Source organism: Adiantum capillus-veneris, chromosome 5, assembly GCF_014529385.1.
Source record: "Adiantum capillus-veneris isolate H3 chromosome 5, ASM1452938v2, whole genome shotgun sequence".
Classification (NCBI taxonomy): domain Eukaryota; kingdom Viridiplantae; phylum Streptophyta; class Polypodiopsida; order Polypodiales; family Pteridaceae; genus Adiantum; species Adiantum capillus-veneris.
Window position 1 is genome coordinate 127,152,492 of NC_140935.1, and position 20,811 is coordinate 127,173,302.

The following is a 20,811-nucleotide window of genomic DNA, read 5'->3' on the forward strand; positions in this document are numbered from 1 at the left end:
CCCGAACCTCACAGATCTCACCTTCCCGCAGCAGATCCTCGCCGCACGGTCAAATCCCACAAAGTTCGCAGTTTCAGCCCGGAATACACAGATTTCAGCATTTGCGTTTTCAGCACTTCGTCGTCGTACCATCGTCACCAACATAGAGTCTGAATTCAACAGATAAATATTTGCAGATTTCAGCCCTTAGCATTTACAGATTTCAGCCCGTCTCGTCGTTGTCCTCATCGTCGTCGACATCGTCAGCAAGTCCAAGCATTGTAGAGATTTGTGCAATCATAAGTAGACCGCTCTCGCCATAGAGAGTGGGGCCTTTGGAGGAGGGTTTGACAACTTCCTAGTGTCATATTCTCTTCTCTCTCTATCTCTCAGTCTCAGTACCTTCATTCACAGTGTTCTCCACTTTGTTTGTGTCCATTGCACTCTCTCACTAAAGGAACGGAAGGCTCTCCCTTCCGTAAGTAAAAGGAACCTTGAGCACAGTTCGGAGCACTCATCTTGAGCAAAGTTCAACATTCATTCCATTGCACCTTACAATGGTATCAGAGCTTTGGCAGTGTTCTATATCACTCAAGGAAAGAAACACAAGAACCACAAGAAAAAAAAAATTGCTTGTTGCAGTCGCACGTAACCCAAGTCTTCTTGGGCATGTCGATTCCTAATCGTGTTTTTGAAGAGTGACGGGAAACCCAAGAAAGAAGGGCTTGTCCAACCTCCCCTTGTGCCTCTTTTCACTCATTGAGAGCGGACCGTGCACTTAACGGCCGGCCAATCGGCGTGAGGTGGGAAAAAGCAACCTTGGTGTGAGCGCAAGGCCGCTAAGGGGTGTGCCCGCGGAATAGAGAAGAACTCGGGTGAAGAGAAGATCCTTCTCTAACACACATTGCAAGCGAAAGAAGAACCTCAAGAACTCAAGAACCTCAAGAACCCCAAGACCCTCAAGAACCTCAAGAACCCAAGAACCCAAGTTCCTCATGAACTTAAGAACCCAAGACCACAAGAACCCACGACTTCAGTGGATGGTCATCACTCGAAGCGGCATGGATACTTCGATTGGAGGTGATGAGCATGAGAGAGGCGAAGAAGAATTTTCCCCACCAAGAGGTTTTTCCGACCCTCCCCCTTCCCCATCTACGCCAAGGATTGCACTAACTCCTATGAAGGAGTTGCCGAAGTTCTTTATGGACAGGAAGTTAGAACACGAAGAAAGAAGTGCAGCCATAGATCGTGACTATGAAGAAAGAAGGGCAGCAATAGATCGTGAATACAACGCAAGAATGGAAGCCATCGAGCGTGAACACGAGCGCGAGAACAAAGAAAGACAAGCAAGATTTGATCGCGAGAACAGAGCAAGAATGCAAGAATTGTTGCAACTCTTTCCTATTGTGCAGGTGCAGTTTTGCACAGAATCAGGAAAAGGAGACTCTCTCAGTCTCTTCATCTCCAAAGCATGATACACAAGATTTGCATGATGATAAGCATGATGAATTGATGATAATGATACGCATGATGATTTGAATGACAATGACAAGCATGATGATTTGAATGACAATGACAAGCATGATGATTTGCAGGAAGAGAAGAAGGAAGAAGCATGACTCTAGACGAAGTTGAAGCATTGAAGGAGCTACAGATGACTTTGTGTCGCTTTCGGCGCGGCCCAAAGAAGCAAGCGTTGCAGACCTTTATGAAGTTCAATATCGCACGACCCACACATCAGAGTGGGCCGGCGAAGAGTCTTTTCGAGGATTCCGGATGTTATTGGCGATCTCCCTTGCGCCATACAGTTTGGTACCAATACCTCACTTCGAAAAGGAGGGGATGTCACCTGACACATCCAACTCTATGTGTCCGTGGACAAGCTACAGCATGACCTAGGTTCAGTTCAATCAAGTCAGTCTAAAATAGGAAGTGATCTGGCACTTTTGTGAGTCTATTCGCAGACCGTGCATGTCAAGACACTTAGATTAGATGCATATCCTCTGGTTGCACACATCATGACCATCAGATTCCAGTCAATTTCAATCAGTAGCATTTTTACAGTGCATAGACCTATTTTCCCTATTTTTGACATTTTTCACTTATTATTTTTAAGTGACTTTTGTTGGAAAGTAGGTAGGGCAATTTTGCTAAGTTTGTATATAAGCAAACCTAGCGCTAGCACTTTCTGGCAGAAGAGGCAGCAGGAGCACTCGCTCAACAGGCAACTTCTCAGCAGAACTCCCAAGAGGCCTAGCGTTTTTGTATCACAGCAGAAGGCTGGCGCTCTAGCGTTTTTGGACCAGATCAGCCAGCGTTTTTGCATTAGCAACAACCTGGCGACAGCAAGAAGCAGACGACTCCCAGCGTTAGCAGATTATCCACAACCATACCATTTTCAGCCCTAGCGTTTTTGCATATGCCAGGCATTTCAGCGTTTTGCAGATCTGCCGCGACGGAACCAACAACACAAGTACCAGTGTTTTCAGTTTTCAGTACTTAGACATCGCAGAACAAGTCCCAAACCTTGCAAATCTCACCTTCCCGCAACAGATCCTCGCCGCACGATCAGATCCCGCAAAGTTCGCAGTTTCAGCCCGGAAAACGCAGATTTCAGCATCTGCGTTTTCAGCGCGTCGTCATCGTACCATTGTCATCGACATCGTCACCGACATAGAGTCAGAATTCAGCAGATAAATATTTGCAGATTTCAGCCCTTGGCATTTTCAGATTTCAGCCCGTCTCGTCGTCGACATCGTTCGGCAAGTCCAAGCATTGTAGAGATTTGTGCAATCACAAGTAGACCGCTCTCGCCATAGAGAGTGGGGCCTTCGGAGGAGGGTTTGACAACTTCCTGGTGTCGTATTCTCTTCTCTCTCTATCTCTCAGTCTCAATACCTTCATTCACAGTGTTCTCCACTTTGTTTGTGTCCATTGCACTCTCTCACTAAAGGAATGGAAGGCTCTCCCTTCCGTAAGTAAAAGGAACCTTGAGCACAGTTCGGAGCACTCATCTTGAGCAAAGTTCAACATTCACTTCCATTGTACCTTACACGAGACGAGGCCAACAAGGAGAAACAGACAGCCTCGATTGCAGTTGTAGCCTCTCACAAGACGGCGGGGACCGCTCTTGTTGCGATGACGGACCACGCTCTTGCTGCATCGCAGTCAGGTACTTGGGTTACTACCCTCTTTCGTTCTACCTCAAACCCAAAGTTCAGTTCAGTGGAGGCGCTTTACATTCTAGACATAGCCTTCAACCTCCTCTCTGTGTCGAGTTTGGACTCTCAAGGAGCTGGCATACACTTTGGGAGTGGCACAATGACCATTTCTGATTCTGCGACGGGTACTATACTTGCACGCAGTGAGCTAGATGGTTCCCTATACTGCCTCACTGCTCTTCTATCTAGGACCACGGAGTCTTCTTCTCTATGGCATGCATGATTTGGCATCCAATAGAGCTTCGGCACCACTCGCACTAGTTCACATTGATCTATGTGGCCCGATGAGAACTCCTTCATTTTCTGGCTGACAGTTTTTGCTTGTGTTTGTCGATGATTGCAGCAGGTACACTTGGGCTTCATTCTTAAAGATCGAGTCGAAGGCTTTCAGCTTCATTCGAAATTGGAAGATGATGGTTGAAAAGGAGAAGGACTTGCACATCAAATGTATTCGCTCAGACAGAGGGGGTGAGTTCAGCTCGAAGGACTTTGTACAGTGGTGCAAGTCAGAGGGCATCCAGCGCCAACTGACTACTCCCTACACTCCTTGCAAGTCAGAGGGCATCCAGCGCCAACTGACTACTCCCTACACTCCTTCCCAGAACGGAGTTGTTGGGCGGAAGAATCGGACTATCATGGAGATGGCTCGCACGATGCTTGCGCATGCTTCCTTGCCCCGGGTTTACTGGGCAGAGCGTGCAACACGGCAGTTTACATCTAGAACTGTTCTCCTACCGATGCTTTACAGGACACGACTCCTTATCGGACTTACTATGGGCGCAAGCCCTCGGTATCACACTTTCATGTTTTTGGGTGTCCGGCCTTTGTCCATGTGCCAAAGGAGAAGCGACAGAAGTTAGACTTCAAGGCGAAGAAGTTCATCTTCCTGGGCTATTCACGAGAGTCTAATGGATATCGGCTTTATGATCTCGACGCCAAGACCACCACAGTTAGCCGTGATGTGACTTTCATGGAGCTTTTTAGCACACCTGCAAAGGGGGTAGCATCCAAGCCTATACCTTCGCTACCTCTTGCTCGTCCACCTCTACACCTGATCTTACCCCTATCCTTGTTCCTGCACCCTCTACACCGCAGCCAATTACTTCACCTGCTCATGCCATATCAGATTCCAATTTTGATGTGGATGATGGTTCTCCTTCGATGGAGGCGGTCCCACCTTGCAAGGAGAAGTTAGTGTCTGGTTGGCTCTACTCTACGGTTTCTTCCTCTGGAGTGACGAAGTTACTAGACTCGCCAAACCCTAGACAGCCTCGACATTCTGCATGCCTCAAGGAGAGGCAAGTTTATGACGGCGCACAGTTCGTGAACTTTGCACTGATGTCCCAAATTCAAGCACCAATTGAGCCTTCCTCGATAGAGGAAGCACTCCAACATGTTGGAAGCATGCCATGCAGAAGAGATGGCCGCTATCGAGCGGAATAAAACCTAGACTTTGGTTCCCAGGCCCAACAAGCGGAAGGTGGTTTCTACGAAATGGATCTTCAAGACGAAGTACAAGGCCAATGGTTCCATCGACAAACACAAGGCGAGACTTGTTGCTTGGTGTTGCACACCGCGACCAAGCGTGGACTTTGACGAGACCTTTTCTTCCACCACTCACACGACTACCATACGCACAGTGTCTGCTCTCGCAACCAACTTTGGTTGGCCTATCTTCCAGATGGATGTCAAAAGTGCTTTTCTGAATGGAGATTTGGATAAACAAGTTTATGTGGAGGAACCTCCTGGGTTTCGTATACCAAGCAAGGAGGATTGGGTCTATCACTTGTGAAAGCATTGTATGGACTGAAGCAGATTGGACTTTGGTTTGCCTATCTTCCAGATGGATGTCAAAAGTGCTTTTCTGAATGGAGATTTGGATAAAGAAGTTTATGTGGATCAACCTCCTGGGTTTCGTATACCAAGCAAGGAGGATTGGGTCTATCAGTTGTGGAAAGCATCGTATGGACTGAAGCAGATTGGACGACAGTGGTACCTCACACTTGACAAGTTTCTTGTGAAGCTGGGGTTACGGCATACCTCGTCAAATTCAAATTGTTATGTTGTCTCTGATGACTCTTTGGTTGCGATAGTGATTGTCTATGTGGACGATCTCATTTTCACAGGCTCATGGACCAACAGGATCAAGTCGATCATGAAAGCTATGGAGACACGTTATGAGATGACTGATCTTGGGCTTCTTCACTATCTTCTTGGATTCGAGATTTTTCAGACACCAGACGGCATCTTCTTTTCTCAGCGGAAGTACGCGAAGCTATCCTAGAGAGATTCCTGTAGACCGATTGGCACTCCTCTTGAGAACACTAATGTTTGATTGATTGAATGAATGCTTGAAAACTGAGTACAAAAGTCTCCTTATATAGGAGACGAAGAGACACAAATGAAAAGACACGTCTCATGGTGAAGAGACATGACTTTAGACGTAAAGACACATCCTTTCGGCGAAGAGTCGCACCCGTAGAGCGAAGAGGTGTGACCAATTGTCGAAGGAGTGTGGCTTTTGGCAAAGAGGCACGTCTTTTGGGCGAAGGGGTGTGATCATCCAAGCATAGGGGTCCTCCTTGGCATGGCACTTAGCGTATCTGTAACTAGGAGTAGATGTAATATTGCAACATAGTCACAATCGTGACATTCCTTCCCATTTAAAATGAAACCCAAGGTAGTTGTAGAAACTCCGGGAGAACGAAATGTATTGTTGTAGTGTTTGCTTGTGCATCCAAAGCTCTTTCTGTTAAGTCCCACGTCATGGCACTGTTATTGACCATGACTATTTTGCCAAACTAAAAATTGATCATATCTGCAACTTGATAAGTACCTTTGTCAAAGTCTTTTGTAACTTCGAGCTTTGTCCAAGAAAAGATTGAATCTTTATCTGCTTCAAGTTAAACTATTGGTAAACTAGCTTGCATTTTCTGTTGAGTGATGATCACTGGTTGGAAAACTACAAGGCATTCCATTGGTTTGTCTGGAACAGTAAAATCCTCCTCAAGGGATGTCGTAGACTAAAACAGAGTAGTGTTTAAAGGTATATCCATCTGTAAAGGTTTATATGTGGAGCATGACTCTAGGAACAAGTTGTGTCCAAAGATTGCAACGACTAGAGTCGTGCTGCAAGAGTCTATATCTGATTTATCCTTTGCATCATTGAAGGTAAAGACTCGAATCTTCAAGTTTGAAAAATTATCATTGACCATTGCATTTGGTATCTATTCAGAGAAAAAGACTTTATTCTACAAGGTGGTGACGAGGGCCGAGGCGAATTTTTCTGCCTGGTACACGGTCAAAGGAGGAGTTATGTGCTTGTTGGTTGTCACACAAGAACTCGAATCTTCAGCTTTCTCAGTGTGTATTAAGGCTTCCGATTGACAAGGAGGAGGTTGAGGAAGTTGTTGCCTCTTAGACATCTGAAGGATCCTCTTGCACAAGGAAAGGATCAATAAATCTTCGACTTTACCACCATCAGATAAGAAAGACTTAAATGTAGGGCATGGCTCGCGAGGGGGAACTCGTCCAACGTCGCAGTGTTCACGACCGAGTACTCGACTAGGGTCGGATACATGTGCCACTAAGTCCGTCCATCTTGATATGGTTGTTTTCTTTTAAAGATAGATCCTTTGGAAGCTTCATGTTGCTGCTTCTGTTGCTGATGATTCCAATAAGAAGTTAGCTGCTGAGAACTGTAACTTTTCCAAGAATATTCATGATGAGACTTTTGTTGCTCGCACGAAAATACTTTGTCTCTAGTTGTCTCCGAGAAACCATGCTTTGGGTGAGAAAGTTTCGGATGCGAAATCTCTTATTTGAGCGGTTCTTTCTCATTGGCCATTGAAGCATCGAAGGTGTTGAAGCAATGTAGTCCGAGAAACAATTGGGTGACTCCGAGAAGAGGTTTGCATCTCCATCTGATCCAAGCGAGTGTGAATTGATGCGAGGCTTGTTGAAATTGTTCACCTTCCTTTTGAGAACAACAAGGGTGTGCTCTGATTGGCCTTGTTCGTCCTGAGAAGTTGGCATGGCTGCTCCTCAAAGAGAAAAAAAATGAAGGGAACACAGTTCCTACACTTAAGCAAGTCAAGAACAAGTCAATATCATGTTCGGGAATTCCAGTTCATAAAATCATACAGTAGAATACTGTCAGCTCACAGTATCCTTGAAACTCAAAGAGACATCAGTGACTTTAGTATCAAAAATCGAGGCAATCTGTTGACAAAGGAGTGGAGCAACTCCCCTCTTGTGCATACCCGCTGCACCAGATTCCGCCCAAGCTGAGTTCGGGGTTCCATTTAGAATGGACTATGCTAATCCAAATGCTTCGAGGTAAAGACTCACAATCTGAGGAGTATCTGCCAGGTCCTCCTCCTCCATTCACTTCGCATCCAATGCGGAGTAGGTCTTGAATTGAACCAAGAACCGTCTTATCGTTTTACCTTTTATCTTTCAGTCTTTCTGTGCCAATATCTGTTTTGAAACGAGTATCTGCTCGTTTTCCTCCAATTCGGGTTGCTCATCTGGCTCCCCATCATCGGGCACATCGCCTTTAAAAGCTTCAAGAGACTCACATGAAAACATTCTGAAGTCTCCAAATGTTGGGCAGCTTCAGTCTAAAGGAGACATCATTTCTCTTTTCGGAAATCTGGAAAGGTCCGTAGTATCTCATGCTAAGCTTCCGAGAAAGCCGCTCCTTTTCCTTTTTCTTTTTCAAGCGTGCCTTCTCAAAATTTAAGAGCACCCAATCGTTCTCCTTCAATCTCAAATCGCGACGATGTCGATCTGCTGTCGTTTTCTGAAATTTTTGCAAAGCCTTCCGAACCATGTCCAAGTCCCTCGTGAACTGGTCGGCTTCAAAGAAATATCTTATCTTTCGTGGTAAGGAAGGGTGGAACCTTTGTAGAAAATTCAATAATCTCAAATGACACCTTCCCCATCAAAGAGTTTATCGTGTTTCTGTAGGCATATTCCACCAAAGGTAAAAACCCTTTTTCCATGAAGTCGTCAGATTCAAAGAAGAAGATTCAACAAATCCAGTACCACTGAATTAGCAATCTCCAATTGCCCGTCAGTCTGCGGGTAGAACGATGACGAGAACTGCAACCGTGTGCTAATCTTCTACCACATAGCCTTCCAAAGCAAACTCGTGAATCTGGGGTCTCTCTCGGAGACAATTTTCTCAGACATGCCATGTAATCTGAAGATCTGGGCCACAAACAGTCTCGCTTGACTGCTTTCTTCACTAGAATGAAATGAGCTTGCTTGCTAAATCTGTCAATAACAGTCCAAATACCATCGTGACCACTCTCTGTTCTCGAGAGATCAAAAAATGAAATCCATTGCAATACTTTCCCAGGGGCGGGTGGGTATAGGTAAAGGCTTTAACAATCCCTATGCTTTATGCCTGTCAAACTTGACCTTCTGGCATACCAAGCAACTACGTACAAAATCGTCCACGTCTTTCTTGAGTCTCGGCCAAACAAAAGTATCTCTCCACCCTTTTCAAGGTGGTAACAATGCCACGGTGACCCGTAAAAGATGGACCGTGGCATTCGGTTAGAACCTTTTCCTTCAACAGTTGTGTAACGCACAACATCGTTTTCTTCATCAAGTAGCCATCCCGAGTGGAATATTCCGCTACTACCTCCTCATTCTATAATCAACTAAATACATCTGCAGAAATCTGTATCTGTGGCGTACTGACCGACCATATCCTCGAAGCTTCTATGATGTATCGTGGAAATAGCCAGAACCAACGGCTTCCGGGACAAAGTATCCGCCACCAATTTCTTATGTCCCTGCATATGGGCAATCCGGAAGTAAAAGTGTGACCAGATGTTTGCCCACCGCATCTAATTTTCCGATAGCTGCTTCTGTGACAAGAAGTAGCGTAAACTCCAACCATCTGTGAAAACTGTAAAATCGCCTCCGAGTAGGTAATGTCTCCACTAAGTAAGAGCATGGATAACCGCCAAAAGCTCTTTCTCACATATCTGTACTGTCAATTCCGGCCTTGAAAACAATCGGCTCCCATAGGCAATGACATGGCCTTCATGCATTAAGACCACATCCAGACTACGACCACAAGTATCACAATATAGTTCAAACGACTTCTGCAACTCCGGCAAAGTCAAAACAGGTCCTGTAGTCAAATTCTACTTCATTTTTTGAAAAGCAGTCACCTTTGTGGGTCCCCACGAGAAAGGGACTCCTTTCTATGTCAACAAAATGCAAAGGGGTAAGCAACCTCTGCACTCTTTCTGATGAACCGCCTGTAGTACGAACACAAGCCCAAGAAGCTTCTAACTTCATGAACATTCTTCAAATCAGGCTAATCACGGATAGTCTCTATCTTGGCCGGGTCCATCTGCACTCCTGCTGTTGAGACAATGTGTCCCGAAAAGTGTATCTCGGGTAAGAAAAAAAATTCACTTTTCTTCGCATTAATCACCAACTTGTGATCTCGTAATGCGTGAAAGACCTATAGCATATGTTCTCTATCTTCTACCTCATCCTTAGAGAAAACAACGATGTCGTCAAAGAAAGTGCCAACAAATAGTCTGTACTCTCGAAAAATCTTGTCCATCATCCGGTTAAATGTCGTTGGAGCATTGGTTAGGCCAAAAGGCATCACCAAAACCTCAAATAACCCAAAAGTCGTCCAAAAAGCTCTCTTGTAGACATCTCCCGGCACGATTCGGATTTGTTGATATCTGCTCTTCAAATTGATCCTGCTAAAACACGAGGATCTCTGTAGTCGGTCAAGAATATCATTGATCCTAGGAATCGAAAATCTGTGTTTGATGGTGATTTTGTTGAGAGCTCGATAATCGATGCACATTCTCCAAGATCCGTCTCTTTTCAAAACCAACATTGGAGAGCAGTACGGTGAAGTATTTAAGCTGGACAAGACCCTTTTCCAAGAGGTCTTTCATTTGGTTCATAATTTCTTCATTCTGGGCTTAGCTCACACAGTAAGGTGGCCAGTTCGGTGGTGTGCTTCCAGGTATCAGATCAATGGTATGATCCTCAGAACGAGGGGGTGGTAACTCGCCTGGTAGGCCCTCAGGAAAGCAATCAGCATGAGTGTGGAGAAAATCTTTGCGTTCTTTTTCTACGTCAAAACATATTCGACCTTCAATCATCATTCAGTTCTCTCCAAAAAATCGAGGAAAGAAGCTGAATTTCATCAAGTACAATCTATGTGCCCTTCATTTGTCAAAGTCGCTTTCTCAGCCCGAGAGTCAACCACGGGATTGTTCCTATGGTACCAAGGGATTTCGAGGAGGACGTCACAATCTCCCAAGGGCATTACGTAAAAGTCCTCGTGCCCTAAACACCCCTGACATTGCAAACGAAGTTTGCGAATGATCGGTGTAATGGCATCATCCCGTCCCGGTGCCGCTAGAACTACCTCCGCCTGTGGCCTCAGCAAGTCGGGCGTAATCACAAATCAAGCCACCAATTCAAGTGAAAAGAAGTTGGCCTTGACTCCTCCATCAAAAGAAAATGAGGGCTTCTTGTTCTTTCACTTTGCCCTAGGTGCGGCAAAGTTTGTACTTTTGTTCATCTGATTCGGTTCGGGCCCCACGCAATGTGGTACCAGTTCTGTTTTTATCTGCCTTTTCTGCCACATTCCTCTGCTGCTCTAGAACTCTCTGGCCTATCTTCAGTTTGTTCTTGTTGTGCCTTTTTGGGGCACTTTGCGGAGATGTGCCCATGTTCCGCGGATCCAAAACACTTCCTCTCTTTGAGATAGATAACCCTTTCTCTAAGAGTCTGTCGAGGACGTGTATCATTCTTTTCGTTGTTCTGGTAACTCTCTCTTTCTACTTCCATTGTGAGAGGTATGTTGGGTTCTCTGAGTCAAGATCTCATCAGTGGGGTAAGTCAAATTTCCCGAATGTATCGCAAAAACCTCGTTTCATATGACCCATCAATTCTTCAACTTCTGTTCGAAGCAGGAGTCTCGGATCTCTGTAGGAAGTCCGCAGCAAAACCGCTCAATCTGTTCCTTAAACAAGACCTTCATAAAAGAAGAGGCTAGTAGAAAAGAGTTCCTAAATCTCTCGCAATAAGCGTCCAAAGAATCTCCCTTGGTCATCCGAAGATGAGTCCAAGCAGTTCGTATATCTCGTTCGTACTCCCGAATCAGCCAAGAAGAAATAAAAAGCCTTTCAACCATTTAACCGGAGCTTCCTTTCTCAATAGAAGAGTGAACCACCATGTTCGAGCATCACGGAACCCAAAAAAGGATTCAAATCGATTGTCCACCTTCTTTAAATTCTTTGACCTTGTTGCTTTTATCTTCCAGGAAGTAATATTGGTTGGCTTCAAAGAAATGTTTCTTCTTTGCATAAACATGTGATCGACGGAGTCCGCAGTATCTGAGGATGAGTCCCCGATAGAACTGTTAGAAACTGGGCGAAATCTAGGCTTCTTTGCCTTTTTCTTGCCCTTTCCGAAGCTTTGCTTTGTGCTTCGCTTGTCCATGTCTCTCTATGAGTACAGGTTCTGCTTTTCTGCACTCGTCTGTCTTTTCGGCTTTAGTCCCTCCCTGAGAGTAAAAGCAATGGCTATACGCCATCTCGAGTAAATCGTATCGATCGGGTAATTCTTCAGGTGTATTACCAATCTCGGGTTCCTGGAGGTACTTAATCAATCTTTCACACATATGCCAATCTGCAGTTGACGTTTGTACTCCTTTTCTGGTAAACTTGTCCGAAAAAAAATTTGCCCAAATCTTCATTCTTTTCTTCAATTCCCGTGCCGGATCTTCGACTTTTCTTTGCCTTCCCACTGAGAGGTGTCATCTCTATCAGATTCTTCACCAAAACCCATGTGTAATCTGGGATTTTTAATGGCTTTATGCCCTGTTAGACAGAGAGATGAAGACGGGAGCGCACCCGATGCACGATGTATGAAGGGTGGGAGTGGCTAATAAGTCCGAGGTCGGGACACGAAGACTCTTTCCCAAAAGCTGTGCGCACTGTAAAAAGGATCGGATCCTCCGTAGAAGAAGAATCTTTCTACGCTCTGATACCACTGAAAACAAACTTGGACACTCCAAGTCAAGATTCTACCGCAACACAACAGAGATTACTTCAAAACAGTTCACAATTCACAACTAATTCGACACGGCCCAGTGAAGTTCTGTGCCTAGAGATATTGGCCCCAAAGACTGGCGCCCCTTTCGATATTTCTTTTTATATTAATCTTCGAGCAAAGTACAACTCCCGCGGGTGCTCTCTCTCTATCAGACTCTACGTCCAGATGCTCTGTAGAGGGAGCCCCCCTTGGGATCTTTATATAGGTTACAAGGGATGCTAAAAGCAGAGCCCCAAAAGCTTAAAAATCAAAAGCTTTTCTCTTTAAAAATCCACTTAGAAATAAAGCAATTTCTCAAAAGCTTTTCAGCCCATAATATTACGTAGGTTATTTGCAAAGAGAAAAGCAGCTCACACTAAAGCACCTTCCGTCGCGAACTGCGGAGGCTGCCGTACAGAGTTGCCATGTCAGCAGATTGCAAGAATTTCGGGTTTCCTGCCACGTGTCATTGCAGCCTTTCATGGGCCTGCCAGCCGGGGGGGGTGTGTTTGTGGGTGGTTTGCTGCCCCTTGTTCAAGCCATGCCATGTCACCAGTTTGTGACATTTTCAGCCTAGAACATCAGATCTACCCTAGCGTTTGCATCAGATTCAGCCTCAGCGTCAGATCAGCCCTAGCGTTTTGCATCAGATTCAACCTAGCGTTTTTGCAATAGATCAGTGTTTTCAGCCTATAGCATCAAATCAGCCCTAGCTTCAACATCAGATCTAGCTTAGTGCTTTTGCATGAAGCATCAGCATGAACATTCAGCATTTAGCCATTCTATCAGCATGTGTGCAAGTAATTAAAGCAAGTACTTGCTTTGGCAACAGAGCAAGGGGACCCTTGAATGGTTTGGGACCCGACATGCCGTGTCTACTCTCTTCTCTCTCTCTCTGCCTCTCTCTTTAATTGTGTTAAATTCAGTTCTCTCAAGTGAAGTGAAGTAACCTTGTGTTTGTGTGAAGTACTAGATTCGAGTCAAAATCCTTAAATCCTTCTGCTGATCCTGACAATCCTAGACAACAACGCACAAATTTTCGAGATTCTCGCAACACTACTCAACCTGCACGACCTCGCTTGGCCACCCATCAACGAGAAACTCTACAGCAAGAAGCCCAATGCTTCGAATGTTTCCAAACGGTACACACCTCCTATATCTCTGTACTCGATGCTTCCAAAGAATTGTGTAGGGAAATATTAATGGCCACAAGGTTCTAATCTGCTTCGATCCAAGAGACACTGAGAATTTCATCCATCTAGAGTTCCTTAAGCAAATGGACTTATCGTAGGATCAGTTTGTTGGAGCCTTGGAGACCACGTTAGCCACAGGGGATACCACTAAAGTTGTACCACTAATTGGAGCCCTTCCTCTCACCATCCAAGGGTACCACCACAAGGCAGACTTCCACATCATGAAGTTAGCGCATTGCAATGCTTCGGAACCAAACCATCAATTTGATGCAAAATGGAAAGTCAATCGTCCTTCGAATTCGCCTAAAAGAGACCAACCCTGAATGGATTTAATTTGCTTTGTATTTAAATACTTTTTGGAGATTGTTTGAAAATATTGTTTGCAACCTGTTTAAAATAGAAATTATATGTTTTAAAGTTGATTGAGTTTATTTGATTCTAGTTTAAATGTTGGTTTCAATGCTATTTGAGAACCTATGGATGATGCAGGCTGCGGTCTGGGGAGTGTCTAGTTGTGTTTAAGACCTCTAAACGACGCAAACTGTGGTTTAAGGAACGTTCAACTGTAATTGCAACGACACAAGCTGCGGTCTAGGGAGCGTTGGGTTGTATATGGCCTATGAACGATGCAAACTACGGTCTGGGAAGCATTTAGTTGTACTTGGGAACCCCCTAAACAACACAAACTTTGGTCTAGGGAGTGTTTGGTGTTTGCACATGTGAACTCTATGTCATCTGTAAAGCATTTTGTGAATCATATGAATCTAGTGCATCAATGGTTCCAAAGTGGATGAGATTGCCTAGGAATGTAATCTTAGTGCATCAAGACGCCCCTTTAAAGATCAGCACGGTCTGGATGTGATAGCTAACATTGCTATGCAGAAATATCAAGAACTCTGATGCGGATGAGATGATTGGATGAAAATCTGCTTGTGGAATTATGTGGTGTAATGTGTACTAGAGAAGTGTTGTCTGGTAATGATGAGCATTAGCATGTAAGCATAGAGGCTGTCACAAAGTGATGACGTGGCATGACCTATAGGACAAAAGGGGACCTAAACCATAGCAAAAGAGGCAAAAGAAGTTTTACCAACTTGCAAGACTCTTCCGCGTGGCCTAGAAGGGGTTAGGTTTAAAATCTAACCCAAAAGTGTTCTAACTTATGTACCCCGACCAAGGGGCCTAAACCTTTAAAAATTAAAGGAAGGACCAAAATTTGCGTAGCCAGCTGATGATTGGCAGGTTGTACAAACATCCGGGATTTGTGCTACAAATTGCACTGATATCGCTGACGTGGCATGCCGTATGGATAGCCCATGGGGGCGCTAGCTTTTGGGTTCCAAGATGCTTTTAGACTTATGCTTTTCACATAGCACACTCACCCCACAAAACACATCCACTAAAAACTTGCACAAACAAGCGCACACACCCAAACACTAGACATGGCCACCCTATCCAAAGTTACACGGAACGGGAACAAGGGGCTCCGGAACGTTTCCAGAACGGGGGGCCCTAGGGGCAACGGAACGGGAACGGGGGTTGGAACTGTAAACCTAAAATATGCTTAAATTAAGCCGGTTAGTAGACAGCCACACACACCCATTAGTTCAAGTAGAATCCTATTTAGACATGCTTTTCATTAATGCTCAAGGCTTACACGAGGGAGGGATGCCGAATGGAGCTTAAGACTCGAGAGTGAGCCTTGAGGGAGGGATGGAGCTGAGCCTTGAGGCTTGAACTTCAATAAAGGCTTGGAGCCTTGAGGCCCGAGGGAGAGGAGAGACTTTGAGAGAGGAGGGAGAGGGAGGAGGAGGTTGAGAGCTTGAGCATGATGGAGCTTGAGGCTTCAGGCTCTAAATTTGAAGCCTTGACGGAGAGGGAGAGGGCAAAGAGCCTTGAAAAGAGGGTGAGGTTGAGAGCTTGAGAGAGAGGGTTTAAAGCCCTTCTTTATATAGGAGAGAATGGGAAGCCCCCCTCCCACCCCAAAACAAAAGTTCAAAAGAGCTGCCCCAAACAGCCATGTTTTCAAACTTGGGCGTTCCGGATGCTGCCGTTCCGGGCTCTGTTCCGGCTGCCGTTCTAGTTATGCCTCGGAAGGGAACTGCGTTCCATTCCCGTTTCCAATCCGAGGAAGTGCCCAGCTTAGGAACGTGTTCAAGAAACGGGAGGGCCCCATTCCGCACGTTCCCTGTTACTCTGACCCTATCACCTAATCCATGCAAAGAAACATACAGCAAACACATCTACAAAGACAAACCCAAGCACACATAAGAAAGAAAAAAAAGAGGGAAAAGGGAGGATGGGGGGAGCCTGCACATTATCAAAGAGCATTGGTGACAAGGCTGCACCTAAGACATCCACTACAACAACATGAAGGCTTGGGGTACAGCAAGCCCAGGGCCATAGATAGGCCATAGTGGTTGGCTGGCACACCTCCATGGTTCCTTGTCAAGCAAGTAACTCTCCTCCTACCATGTGTCCAAGTCAGCATTTCAGCCCCAAAATGACTCGTTCCAAAGCGCGGAGTTTCCTATACAAAACGTTTTACCCCATAAGAAAGAGGAGACAAAACATCAGACCAAAACATCAACATATAAAAATCAAGAGAGATCTATTGCCCAAAAAGGCTCAACTTTGTAAAAATAGTAAGGGACGTTTCACCCTAGAATTCATATGGGGCCTTTCACCACCACCTAAAACGTTTCAAGGGCTTCAAAGTTCAAGGTTTCACCCCTACCAAAACACATTTCATGGTGATTATGGGACTCCCAGTTTCCACTTTAAAAAGGCCTCTAATTTTTAAATGTCAGCGACAATTCTTATCCTCTATAGAGTTTTCCTATTCTCAACTCAAGTCCTCTCATTAATTTTTATAACTAACTTTGTCCAAGTCTTGAAAGGTTTCCAGGCCTCATAAACTGACCACCCAAACACCTCATATCTCAAGGCCAAGGCGCTCAAACACAAGCCACACCCATGGCTCTTTGGCCTTGGCCTGTTTCATACGAGCAATGTGGTGTCCTGGGACCTCCAAGTCTTGTCGACTCACCCGTTTCAAGAGCTTTTGGAAGTCTCTATCTAACAGTTATTAGTAACAATGTGAGAAGAGAGTAGCATTGAATCAGAACACTAGCATACTGCTATCTGTTGTGAAACAGCTTGGTATGCATTGCTCACACATGATACAATAATCACCTTAACTCGACTAGACCCAACTGTGAAATGCAAGGAGACCCAGATCCGCCCAAGACAGCTCATATCACCAATCCATCTGTTCAAAACTCTACCAGTTCTTGGTTTCGACTTTCGTAACTGCCATGCACAGCAATGCCCAGCTGACCCACCCTCCCCTTCTTTTTTGACTAGGCAATGTAACCAATAACACTCAGATAAAGGTCATCCCTTCATCTAGGATCAAGACTACCCTTTGAGCTGAAGCAAGCAACCAACCAACCGCACAAAGATAAGCTCACGCGCCCAAAAAACACAGAAGTTCTCACAACTGTAGCTCAGGGTCTCTACCTCAGCTGAAAAGCAACAACATGAAAAACTGCATACTAAAGTACTAAAAGTTGGTAAAGAAAAAGGCTACCCTTGTAAGGTTGTGTTCCAGGTTACCCTTGTAAGGTTGTGTTCCAGAGACATTGTAAACTTCGTTGCTATTTGGTACTTCCTCTGCACTGCCGTTACTACTGTCTAGACCATAAACTCCAGTTCCTAATCCTCCTGATCCAGTTCGAGCAGCCTTCAGAGTGTCAGCTGGAGTAGCTCGCCATGTAGAATCACCGTATCCTGAACTACCGTATAAATCTCCAAAGTAAGAATTGCTTCCTGCACCTGATCCTGTCCTACTTACACTAAAAGCACCTCCAGAGTTTCCATAACTACTCATCTGCCCAGTGTGGCTAGGGCTCATGGAGCTTAAAAATGCACCATCACTGCCTCCATACCCATACCTAGGATTGCCATAAAACAAACTGTTATTGCCAAGTGCTTGAGAAGCTTGAGAAGCTCCCCATGTTCCTGTTCCAGTGTAGCTACTTGGACTGGGACCCCCACTACTACCATTCATGCCTGGGGAGTTGTTGACACTGCCATAGCCGGTCAAGCCATTACCCCAAACGTTCCTTCCAGATGGACTACCATATTGAGGACTGGCAGCACTACTGCCAAATCCAGCTCCGGCACGTCCATAGCCGCTAGCCGTAGAACCTCCACTGTAGCCTGCCCCATTATAAAGCCCACCACCCCCAAAAGTACCAGTACCATAAACCCCATTAGTGAACCCTCCATAATTTGCACTGCTTGCATAACCCAATGCTCCATAAGAAGGTAAGTAGCTACCCCTGCTGCCAAGGGGAGATCCAAATCTGTTATCCATCCTAAACGCATAAGGAGATCCAGGGTTAGAATTAAAAGCTTGTGCATAGTAGGGAGATCCCCTATGAGGACTTGCACCCAAGCCAACTGCCATGTGCCTATTGGGACTAGGCGAAAGATCTTTGGGAATTGCACGCTTGACCTCCACCATCTTATCGTTGAGCTCATGAAAAGTTTTCAAAAGAACCCTGTCCACTGCATCCTCAGAGTCAAAAGTGATGAAGCCGAAACCTCTAGGTCTTTGAGTGTTGTGATCATACATCACCACCACATCTGTTATTGCACCAAACTGCTCAAAATACGTCCTAAAGTCACTCTCTGTAACGCTTGAAGCCAGGCCACCCACAAAAATTTTCTTGGTCCTGGCTACTGACGAGGGTGAAAGACCACCACCACTGCCGTTGTTTCTATTTACACTCTGCTGCTCTTCCCTTGGAACTGCTTTTTTAGCCTCTACCTAGAACCACGGGAAAAAAACTGCTATGATCATCAAATCAATGTAAATGGAAGATTTAAGAACTCAAAACTGGAGACATCAATCACAATCACCCCTTGAAATAACAGACACTTGAGATCAGACGTTTCACTCACCAATCTACCATCGATGCTGTGCTTATCCAGGACAACCATGTCTGCAACTGATGGATCTGCGAAGACAACAAAACCGAAGCCCCGAGCCCTGCCCGTGGCTCGATCCTTCATAATGACTGCTTCAACCACCTCACCAAACGCCTGAAAGTAGTCTTTTAGTTTCTCTTCTGTAGTCTCCCAAGAAATGCCACCAACAAAAAGCTTTCCCTGATCTGTATCCATTTTATACACAAAAGTTTCTAGAGGGAGCTAAACTACCACTAAGATGCAATCTTTTCAGAAGTAACTCAAGCTTTGAAAACCCTGCAGATCTATGGAGGCGAGCAATGTACAAAAGTGATCTTCAAATATCTAAGCATTCAGCGGTTTGTGTGAGATCTCACAACATAGAGGTCTTGTCAAAACTCTTTTGTGTGGTCGTAAGTCTCTACTCCAGATCGAGCTAGTCTGCTAATGCAAGATCTGATAGGGAAATGGAAAGCGTAGGAGCGATGATCGCAATGTAGTGCTCCTACGATAGTAGAGCAGAGGATGAAAAAGCAAACAGCAGAGAGGTGAATAAAGGCCACATGAAAAGAGCGGATATGGTGTAAAGGAAGAAGCTCCAAAAATGGGCCAAGAAATGGAGGGGACCCAGATGCAGAAATAGGCAAATGCAGAGTACCGAGATGAAGAAAACTGGCCCGGGATGTAAGCGTGCGCAGGAAAAAAAGCAGAAAAGCAAAAAAATCACAAGGGCCGGAGAGTTGTGCTGTAAGGAAAGCAATGAAAGGAGAGGGAGGACTCGAGGAGAGCAGAAGAGGGACGGAGATAAAGGAAAGCGAGGAAGGTACAGAAACTAAAATGATAAAGCGACCCCTTTCACAGAATGAGGAAATGGGGTCAAGGCTGAAGCTCATTCCTCGTCATATCCTTAAGGTGGGTGAAGACGAAGGCACTTCCCCATTGCGCCTGTATATTTCGTTTGTCAAGGGAAATGGCCTACTACTTCCTACACATTCCTCTCTCATCTATCCTCAAGTCTATCCTCGTGACAAACAAGCTTTTGTCTTTTCCCACGGAAGCCCATTAAATTTCTTCCATTTCAAGGATTTGATTACTAGCATTGCCTATAGATCAGATGACAAATGGAAATGATATCCAATGTCACTGTTACTCGTGAGCTTTTCTCAAGGGTATTGCTAATTACATGCTAACCTCTTATTGCTTAACAAGGATATCGAAACTTATCAATGACAATTATCATTTGCTTGCAACAAATGTGGAGTTGTAAATATGGTTTGTGTGGCAATAAAAGAGTGTTGATTTATCGACTATAAAAGAGAGGCAGATTGGAAGAGTCAACTAACCAACAATGCAAGTACCATAATGTATAATGTAAGTCTTACATCAAATTCTCTTAGAAGTGTGCATAGTACCTTCGCTTATCTAGAGGCGAAAGCTATAAACATCCAAAATCATTCACAACCGTCCTTCGGAGCGGAAGAGAAAATGAATAGAGAGAAGGATAGCCTATCACCTTAGGATGCCACTCATAGTTGTAGAGCACTCGCTTTTCTTAAAAACTTCAAAAACTTTCATTTAGAAACTTGCAAATTGACTATATATTCACAAGTATTTCAAATCAACTTCTTTCATTTAGTGGATTTACTTACCTCTCAAAGTAAAACACAAAGATAAATTTCAAATTTGCAGGTGGGATTTCTCTAAATCTAGGTTTTTTCTTTTGCATTGCCATAGATGATCGTGCATCTCTCTCTCTCTCTCTCTCTCTCTCTCTCTCTCTCTCTCTCTCTCTCTCTCTCTCTCTCTCTCTCTCTCTCTCCGTGGTGTGTGTATGTGAGTGTGAATACGAAGAGGAAACGTAAATAACGCTTGTGTAAATTGAGTTCACAACTAGTAGGATAGATCTTTAAGGGCACTTGGGATTGTTCCTACGATGTAATTAACACTTCTCTTCTTCTTCTTTCTTGTTCGGCATTAGCAGCTTGAGGTTGATAGCAAAGTGGCAACTCTGGCAATGGAGCTCCTTAATGTTTTGTTCTGACTCGACGTGCTTGCAGTAGATGGTGCCAGATGGAGCATTGATTGGCATTAGATTACAGGGCCAATAAAACATCCTCGGTCTCTTTCCTTCTCATGTTGGCATTGGCGACCCCTTTAAAGCCATTAGTTTTTTGTTAGTGGTGCCTCTTCATCCTTGGAGCTAATATATCAATTGACGCAACTGCCTGCAACTTGTCTACATTCCATCGCTTTTCGCTCTACAGCATTGCCTCAGCCCTTGGAGTCGTCATCAATAGCTCTATCTTGGCCTCAACACCATTGTTTGCTTGCAAAAAATATATAGT

At 44.8% G+C, this 20,811-nt stretch overlaps 1 protein-coding gene across 2 annotated transcripts in view; it reads right to left on the reverse strand.

Moving 5' to 3' along the window:
* Positions 1-19,443, reverse strand: part of LOC147458081 (heterogeneous nuclear ribonucleoprotein 1-like) — a 28,582-nt gene extending 9,139 nt beyond the window's left edge. The window contains exons 1-2 of one of the 2 annotated variants that reach the window (XM_086512831.1): positions 18,461-19,443; positions 17,108-18,326 (exon numbers count right to left, since the gene is read on the reverse strand). In XM_086512831.1, coding sequence (XP_086368957.1) covers positions 17,108-18,326; positions 18,461-18,682 — 1,441 coding nt within the window. In that variant the 5' untranslated portion in view covers positions 18,683-19,443. Of the gene's footprint in view, positions 1-17,081; positions 18,327-18,460 lie in introns of both variants that reach the window. The other variant, XM_086512830.1, reaches the window with a different exon arrangement.
* Positions 19,444-20,811: the final 1,368 nt, after the last annotated feature.